This window comes from Panulirus ornatus, chromosome 53 (assembly GCF_036320965.1).
Source record: "Panulirus ornatus isolate Po-2019 chromosome 53, ASM3632096v1, whole genome shotgun sequence".
In the NCBI taxonomy this organism is placed as follows: domain Eukaryota; kingdom Metazoa; phylum Arthropoda; class Malacostraca; order Decapoda; family Palinuridae; genus Panulirus; species Panulirus ornatus.
In genome coordinates this window covers 727501-737390 of record NC_092276.1, presented here as the reverse complement: position 1 = coordinate 737390, position 9890 = coordinate 727501, and the positions used below count along the sequence as shown (strand labels likewise).

Here is a 9890-nt window from a genome sequence, read left to right as displayed (position 1 = left end):
TGTATGTGTCTTTTTAATGGTCAATACGTATTTGTGTTTTTGTTTGTTAATCAGGCTGGTGTATATATTTTAAAATGTTTCCAATGATTTTTTCTACCATATTTTCTTTAAGTTTCTCAGTTTTTCTCATTGAGTTTATTAATCTTTTACTGGATTTGATCTTGCCAAAAGTTTTCGCCTTTTTTTTTTCTCTTTTTATTCAGTAATCTTTTTTTTTTATAGTTTCTTTCCTTTCGTTGTAGGTACATTTGTGTACTCACCAATGTGTAGTGTATGGTGACGCGAGAAGCGTTCTTGACGAACCGATCCGGTTTCATTATCCGGCATAATCCTCCTGTAATCCAGATTAAATTTTTTGCCGTGTTTTTGATATGTTTTCCTATTTTTGTTTTCGTAGTTCCTATTGCTTTCTCTCCATTTACTTTGTCATTGTTTTTGTAATAACACGTCTTGTCTGTCGTTTGTTTATGCAATGTTTATGTAATTTGCTTAATGTGATGGTAGGTCTTAATCTATCTTTTATTCACGTAATAACAGGTCTTACTATTACATTATGTTTACACAGAAATTATATTCTATATAATGAGAAGTCTTATATATATATATATATATATAAAGTGCATATGAACGCGAACCTTCATAGAACATACAAACCTCCAACAGCCAGAATCGAACACGGGACCCTTATGCAACAGTCATGAGCGATACCACTAGGCTATGGACTTCACTTATTAGTAACTGGTGCAATTGAGTGACTGATGTATCAGTCAGATAACAGACTCCTCGCATCATCCAGTGTGACCCAGGGTGAACATAATGACTCCCCAAGTGGATGTATGACGCCAGGATGCACCCTGTGTGTGGGGTGGCCATAGGTGGAGCTGTCGTATATGTAGGGGTGAGGTGATCATCATGGTCAGGTCACTCATGTCTGTAGGGATGCTGAAGCGTAAGCTTCAGGTGTTGACAGGTCTCCAGCCACAGTGCAACGTTCTGAAATGTATGAAAAACTGTTAACAGATAATTGACACAAAGATAGATAAGTAGGTGCGTAAGTCGAAACCTACGCAAGTCGACAACCATTTAATTTCACCCAGAACTCTTGTGACCTAATAAAGTTGTGTCTACCCACCCACTAGTACGTTTTCTTTAGTTCAAAGTCGCACACTCTAGTTTCCTATTGGATGTCGAAGAACGGGGACTGTTGTATTCTTGTCCACTACAACTTACAACACTATCTCTCTATCTATCTATATATATATAAATATAAAAACATATATCTTCGTGGGATGTTTTGTCCCAAACACAAGAAAGAGAGCTACAAAGCCAGCAGGAAAGGCCTCGGTGAGCAGAAGAGGAACCAAACAGTAGATCATAAGGATGGGTTGCTGCGCTCACCAACCCGGGTGACGTCATCCGGAAACTAGCAAACTATCAGTGACGTTGAGGCCCCGCCCTTCAGATGACGTCACACGGGTTGCTTGGAGTAGCAACCCTATCTTATAATCTACTGTTTGGCTCGCTTTCCGCTCACCGAGGCCCTTTGCTGCTGGCTTTGTAGCTCTGTTTCCCGTCTTTGGGCCAAGACTTTCCGGGAAGATATATGTTTTTATATGTCTTGGCCTGGCTGACGCTTGTGAATGACTTTGATGATTGATGCAAAGAGATAGATATGACAGTATTGAATAGTTTTATTATCATTATTATTATTGTTATTATTATTATTATTATCATTATCATTATTATTATATCATTGATATTTTCATTATTGTTATCATTATCATAATTACGTATTGTTATTATTATTATTATTATCATTATTATTGTTATTATCATGTTTATCATATTATATCTTATCAAATGTTAATAATAAACTGGGTTCGAAATTTTATTTCATGTTTCCTTTTTTAGCTTGACTGTGTGCTTGTGTGTACTTCCGTCTTTCTGCTTTAATAATCTTCTTACAAATAATAATCAGGTTATTGTTATTCATTCACGTGCTTTGTCGTATGTAAAATGAGAACTCTGTTCATATATATAGGTATATATATGAACAAAGTGCTTATGAACGAGCTCCCTCATAGAACATACAAACCTCCAACAGCCAGGATTGAACCCGAGACCCCTGTACAACAGGCGGGAGCGTTACCGCTCGGCTATGACCGCCACTGAGGTAGATGACAGACAATTCGAATACTATGTACTCGAATACTCTTAGTCTCACGTTGGTATGCATATAAATGTATGATTATAGCCTAGCGGTAACGCTCCCGCCTGTTGCACAGGGGTCCCGGGATCGATCATGGCTTTTGGAGGTTTGTATGATAAATAAATTATGTCTATATCTTTTTATAGAGATACCTTTCTATCATCTATCTATCTATCTATCTATGTATCTATCTATCTATCTATCTATCTATCTATCTATATATATATATATATATATATATATATATATATATATATATATATATATATATTTTTTTTTTTTTTTTTTTTTTTTATACTTTGTCGCTGTCTCCCGCGTTTGCGAGGTAGCGCAAGGAAACAGACGAAAGAAATGGCCCAACCCCCCCCCCCATACACATGTACATACACACGTCCACACACGCAAATATACATACCTACACAGCTTTCCATGGTTTACCCCAGACGCTTCACATGCCTTGCTTCAATCCACTGACAGCACGTCAACCCCTGTATACCACATGACTCCAATTCACTCTATTTCTTGCCCTCCTTTCACCCTCCTGCATGTTCAGGCCCCGATCACACAAAATCTTTTTCACTCCATCTTTCCACCTCCAATTTGGTCTCCCTCTTCTCCTCGTTCCCTCCACCTCCGACACATATATCCTCTTGGTCAATCTCTCCTCACTCATTCTCTCCATGTGCCCAAACCATTTCAAAACACCCTCTTCTGCTCTCTCAACCACGCTCTTTTTATTTCCACACATCTCTCTTACCCTTACGTTACTTACTCGATCAAACCACCTCACACCACACATTGTCCTCAAACATCTCATTTCCAGCACATCCATCCTCCTGCGCACATCTCTATCCATAGCCCACGCCTCGCAACCATACAACATTGTTGGAACCACTATTCCCTCAAACATACCCATTTTTGCTTTCCGAGATAATGTTCTCGACTTCCACACATTTTTCAAGGCTCCCAAAATTTTCGCCCCCTCCCCCACCCTATGATCCACTTCCGCTTCCATGGTTCCATCCGCTGACAGATCCACTCCCAGATATCTAAAACACTTCACTTCCTCCAGTTTTTCTCCATTCAAACTCACCTCCCAATTGACTTGACCCTCACCCCTACTGTACCTAATAACCTTGCTCTTATTCACATTTACTCTCAACTTTCTTCTTCCACACACTTTACCAAACTCAGTCACCAGCTTCTGCAGTTTCTCACATGAATCAGCCACCAGCGCTGTATCATCAGCGAACAACAACTGACTCACTTCCCAAGCTCTCTCATCCCCAACAGACTTCATACTTGCCCCTCTTTCCAGGACTCTTGCATTTACCTCCCTTACAACCCCATCCATAAACAAATTAAACAACCATGGAGACATCACACACCCCTGCCGCAAACCTACATTCACTGAGAACCAATCACTTTCCTCTCTTCCTACACGTACACATGCCTTACATCCTCGATAAAAACTTTTCACTGCTTCTAACAACTTGCCTCCCACACCATATATATATATATATATATATATATATATATATATATATATATATATATATATATATGCTAATAACAAACTCATATATCTTCGTAGAAAATCTTGCTCAAACGCCAGAATCAGAGCCCCAAAGACAAGAAAGGCCTCGGTGAGCGGAAGAGGAACCAAACAGCATATCATATAAGGATGGGTTGCTACGCTGACCAACCCGGGTGACGTCATCCGGAAACTAGCGAACTATCAGTGACGTTGAAACCCCGCCCTTCAGATGACGTCACCCGGAATGCTTAGAGGAGCAACCTCACCTTATGATCGGCTGTTTTGTTCCTCTTCCGCTCAATAAGGCCTTTCTGGCAATTTTTCATGTGATTCACAAGAACAAATTCTCAATTATTCCGTTTAGACACCATCATAAGGACGGGTGACGTCATGAAAAGGGCGGGGCTGTACCCAACAAACTTGCAGTCGTGTGTAGGCCCCGCCCTTCACATGACGTCACCCGGGTTGCTCGGAGTAGCAACCCTACCTTATGATCTGCTGTTTGGCCTCGGATCCGCTCACCGAGGCCTTTCCTGGCTATTTCATGCGAATGACGATGTCTTGGCCTGGCTGGCGCTTGGGAATGACTTGATTATGGATGCAAAGAGATAGATATCCATTTTTCACATAGTGTTTCATTATTTTCATTAACATTATTGTTATTATTATTGTTATTATTACTGTTATTATTATTATTATTATTATTATTATTATCATTATTATTATTATTATCATCATTATTATCATTATTATCATCATTGTTTTCATCATTTTCATCATTCTTATTCTTATTCATCTTCTTCTTATTATTATTATTATTATCATTATTATCATTATTATCATTATTATCATCATCATGATTATCATCATTATTTTCATCATTCTTATTCCTATTCATCTTCTTCTTATTATTATTATTATCATTTCTTATCAAATAATAAGGAACAATCTTCGAAGTTTTATTTCATATATTTCCTTTTTTATCTTGATTGTGTGCTTGTGTGTTCTTCCTTCTTTCTGCTTTAATTATCGTTATAAATAATAATTATGTTCCTGTTATTCACTCACATGCTTTGTTTATTATCTTATCTACAATCAGAACTCTCTCTCTCTCTCTCTCTCTCTCTCTCTCTCTCTCTCTCTCTACTTCGTGTATATCTAGTTATCTCTTTATCTATCTATCTATCTATCTATCTATCTATATATATATATATATATATATATATATATATATATATATATATATATATATATATATATATGTGTGAATCAATATATCTTCGTAGAAAGCCTTGCTCAAACGCCAGAATCAGAGCCCCAAAGCCAGGAAGGCCTCGGTGAGCGGAAGAGGAACCAAACAGCATATCATAAGGATGGGTTGCTGTGCTGACCAACCCGGGTGACGTCATCCGGAAACTAGCGAACTATCAGTGACGTTGAAACCCCGCCCTTCAGATGACGTCACCCGGAATGCTTAGAGGAGCAACCTCACCTTATGATCGGCTGTTTGGTTCCTCTTCCGCTCAATAAGGCCTTTCTGGCAATTTTTCATGTGATTCACAAGAACAAATTCTCAATTATTTCGCTTAGACACCATCATAAGGACGGGTGACGTCATGAAAAGGGCGGGGCTGTACCCAACAAACTAGCAGTCGTGTGTAGGCCCCGCCCATCACATGACGTCACCCGGGTTGCTCGGAGTAGCAACCCTATCTTATGATCTGCTGTTTGGCCTCGGATCCGCTCACCGAGGCCTTTCCTGGCTATTTCATGCGAATGACGATGTCTTGGCCTGGCTCTGGCGCTTGTGAATGATAGCTATGTGTCATTTTGCACATAGTGTGCCCTATATATTATCCTTATTTTCATATTCTTACTTTGTCATTGACTATTTTGCTAGTCTGCACCTTTTTCTGGCGTCTTTTTTTGTTTCATTTCGTTCATTTTGAGTTCTATTAATGATTTTCTTTATCCATTTTGTCCATTTATCTTCTGCATGTTTGTAGTTTTTTCATTCACTTGCTATGTTTATTATTCATTTTACGCCTTGTTATCTATATCAGTTTAAGAGAATGATTATGCTCTAAATTGCTCATATTATCATCTTTAGCTCTCTGGATTTAATTTGTGTATCTCAATAAAGTCATATCACAATAATTGTGGTTAATAAAATACAAGGAGTAAGAACATCATAGTTTTTAATCGTCAGTTAAATCTTAGAAAAATACAAAATCATCTCATTTTATTTCTGTCTCTACCCTCACAAATGACTTGAAGCCTGTGGAGTGTTCCATCTGTGGAGAAACCCAGCTGTAGAATGCACCACCTGCAGAACGATACATGTAGATTGCACCACCTGTAGAATGGTGCATGTAAAAATGCACCACCTGTAGAATGATACATGTAGAATGTACCCCCTGTCGTAGAATGAGCCATCTTTAGAATGTACCACCTGCAGTAGGTTGAGTCACAGTTAGAATGAACCAACTGTAGCATGAGTCACCTGTATAACGCACCAACTGTGTGGAGTGAGTCTCCTGTGAAATGTACCACCTGTGGAGTGAGTTACCTTTAGAGTGAGTCCATTGTAGAATGAGCCATCTTTATAATGTACCATCTGTTTAATGAGTCACCACCTGTGCAAGTAACCAAAAATATATTCCCTTGGCAATTAAAACGCAACTCAAAATCAATTCTGTTGTAAACTGAAAAAAAACTAATAGAAACTGGCTTTTGAGAAAAGCGTCAGTTTAGACGTTTTCAATGACAACAGATGATGTAGAAACAATTTGAATAGCAACAGAAAACCGTACACTTAGATTCATGGCAACCAATCAAAGTGGGAACAACTTTGGCTACTACTCTCATATATATATATATATATATATATATATATATATATATATATATATATATATATATAAATATATATATATATATATATATATTACATATGTGTGTGTGTGTGTGTGTGTGTGTGTGTGTGTGTACATATATATATACCTTGGTCTTGAACACTTTTGAGTCACTGATATCTGGTTCAGAAACGTTCAGCATCACTTCTTGTTTTTCAATCCTTCATTTTCGAGAGGAGGAACTACTGGGGGGTGAACTTTGCTCTGTGTGAAGCACTTTGAAAGAGTCTCACTTTCACAACTGGTCGACTAAGTCACTTTCAACAGAAATTAAGCATCATTTTCAACAAGCACACAATCATAACAGGTGACATAATCTTGGATATATATATATATATATATATATATATATATATATATATATATATATATATATATATATATATATATATATATATATATCCTCTTGTTTTACGCTGGGCACTTTAAGTCACTTCCATCTCCAGGAATTATCACTATGTGGTCTGAAATGCACCCGGCGGATCGGGCATGTTGACTGGCGGGAGAAGGGAATCCGGGAGGGCAGTCTTCGCCACCCCTTCCTTGATGGGAGGAGGGAGTGGCTCCAGATACGGGGTGGGCGCGGCCACCTGCCCGTCGGCAGCGGTGGAGGCGTGGATATCACAGAGGATCGTTGCGGTGGTGGGCGTCCGGGTGGTGCTGGTCTTGGCCAACGATGATGACGACTGGTTCGAGTGGGAGCCAGTGGGGTCCCAAGACTCCAGCATGTGGGCCACTTCGCGGAAGCCGCCCAAGAACTTCGAACTCCCGCTGCAGCTCTCCAGGCCTGTGGGAGACGACGGGCGAAGAAGACATTCTAGTTAGCAAGAGAAACTTGAAGAGACTTAAAATAAACGAAATAAACTTGGGGAAAAAAAAAAGATAAACATACTATAATAAAGAAGATGATGCAGTGATTTAAGGGAGAATGATAAAAAAAAACCCAATAAAGCGAAGAAGATTGATAATAAGGGATAACTTTAGGAATCATAAGGAAAATACCTTGAAGGTGGATGATAAGAAATTAGATGAAGAAAAATGAAACTATATTCTTCAACACATCAAAATCAATAATAGTCCTTGCTATTCCACACCTTCCAATAGCTACTTCTCCCGTGTGTTCATATCATGAAAAGATAAATATTGTGGAAATTTGCCATCATAGTAAAGCTATCAAACCAGCTATGTTAGAATAGTTCCCTCCCCCCCTGCCTCTCCTAAGCTGTTGAATTTATCCCACTACCCATGTTAACTTTATCCCACCAACTGTATCAGAATTATCCCAGTGGCTATGATAGAAACATCCCACCGGCTATGTTGAAATAGTCCCTCCCAACTGTTGACCTGATCCTACTATACCATGTTAAGACTGTCCATACCAGCTGTATCACAATTATCCCACTACCCATGTTAAGATCATCCCACCAACTGTATCTGAATTATCCCACCAGCTATGATAGGATCATCCCACGAACTCTGTTAGAATTATACCATCAGCCGTGTTATCTTTATCCAACCACGATTATCATGGATAATTCTCCTACCTTAAGATTAGTCTGGGTTTATGTACTTTTACTATAATTTATACATGACTCCCTATAATCTCCTGATATCTACTTCTACCACAACCACCTCTACTACATCTACCAGTGTAGATGATTCTGGGGTCGACGTCTCCAGTTAACAATGGCTCGCAGCCCTACCCCACCCCACTTTCTCCTCTTTTCCCTGCATGTGTGTGTGTGTGTGTGTGTGTGTGTGCGTGTGTGTGTGTGTGTGCCTGAACAATATCAAGAACCTGATTCTATTGATATACTGATATATCTTTACCGGTTAATCTATGGTATATAAGCCATTCATGACCTTATAATCCAATTTTGAAACAGGGACCAAAAAACTGGCTCTAAAACCACCCCATGTTATAACCGGATATGAATATAAGCATTACCTTCAGCCAATCACAACGTCCGTTACAAGTGTAAACAAGCTGCGTTCGTGCGGTCAAGAAAAATCACAAAAAAACAAACCATTTACGACCTGTTTACTATGTCTGAGTTGCCAGATATCGCTACTGTCCACCAGAGAGAGAGAGAGAGAGAGAGAGAGAGAGAGAGAGAGAGAGAGAGAGAGAGAGAGAGAGAGAAGCTGTATGTTCGACACTGTACAGGATGACAGTGAGCTTGGAGAGAGACCCCCACCCTCTCAATCCCTCCTTTTCGGTCCTCCAGGCACCCTCCACGACTCCCCTCCACGATATCCCTCCCTGTGAAGGGAGACAGGCGATTCTAGGGTGACCTTCCAGCAGACTCGGTCCCTCCCTCCCTCCTAGACTCCCTCCCTCTTGTCCTCCTCCATTGACAAGAAGACAGTGATCCTAAGGTGACCCTCCTGCAGACTCCCTCCCTCCCTCCTAAACTCCCTCCCACTCTCCTAGACTCCCTCCCTCCTTCCTAGACTCCCTCCCTTCCTCTTAGACTCCCTCTCTCCCTCCTAGACTCCCTCCCACTCTCTTAGACTCCCTCCTTCCCTCCTAGACTCCCTCCCACTCTCTTAGACTCCCTCCTTCCCTCCTAGACTCCCTCCCACTCTCTTAGACTCCCTCCTTCCATCCTAGACTCCCTCCCACTCTCTTAGACTCCCTCCTTCCATCCTAGACTCCCTCCCTCCCTCCTAGACTCCCTCCCTCCCTCCTAGACTCCCTCCCTCCCTCCTAGACTCCCTCCACTTACAAGAAGACAGAGATCCTGGAGATGAGCCATCACCTTCATAAGCGTAGTACCTCAGGTCATCGCCAGGGTTGGGTTGGCACCCGTTCCTCTTCTCCCCGGCCTTGCCTCCTCCTCCTCCTCCACCACCACGCTCTGGAGGGCCCGCCGCCCCCGCCGACGCCGCCCCAGCACCAGCCGGGCCACCACACCCACGCTTCTGGTCCTCCACACTGCTGGTGACGGAGGCCGCGTCGATCTGCAGCACGTCCACATCTGCGCCGGGCATGCAACACAGACGGGCTTTGGTGGAGTAACGCAGAGGGAGGGAGGGAGGGAAGGTGGACTGATGGATTTCTGATGGATTTATAGGGAGGGAGGGAGAGGGGGGATGGAGTGGGGTGGTAGAAAGGTGGAGTGTGATGTATGGGGTAATATGGAAGGGTGGAAAGACCGGGGTGAAGAGACTGATGGAGTGTGACGGAGTAACACAGAGAGAGAGAGAGAAAGGGCGGCGGAAGATT

At 41.2% G+C, this 9890-nt stretch overlaps 1 protein-coding gene across 1 annotated transcript in view; it reads right to left on the bottom strand.

Annotated features, from left to right (window-relative positions):
* Window positions 1–6708: 6708 nt before the first annotated feature.
* The window catches only part of LOC139765148 (putative neural-cadherin 2), a 613316-nt gene continuing 610134 nt past the window's right edge, over window positions 6709–9890 (bottom strand). The window contains 2 exon segments of the mRNA XM_071692340.1: window positions 6709–7448; window positions 9391–9642. Of these exon segments, the coding sequence (XP_071548441.1) occupies window positions 7117–7448; window positions 9391–9642 (584 nt within the window). The 3' untranslated portion in view covers window positions 6709–7116.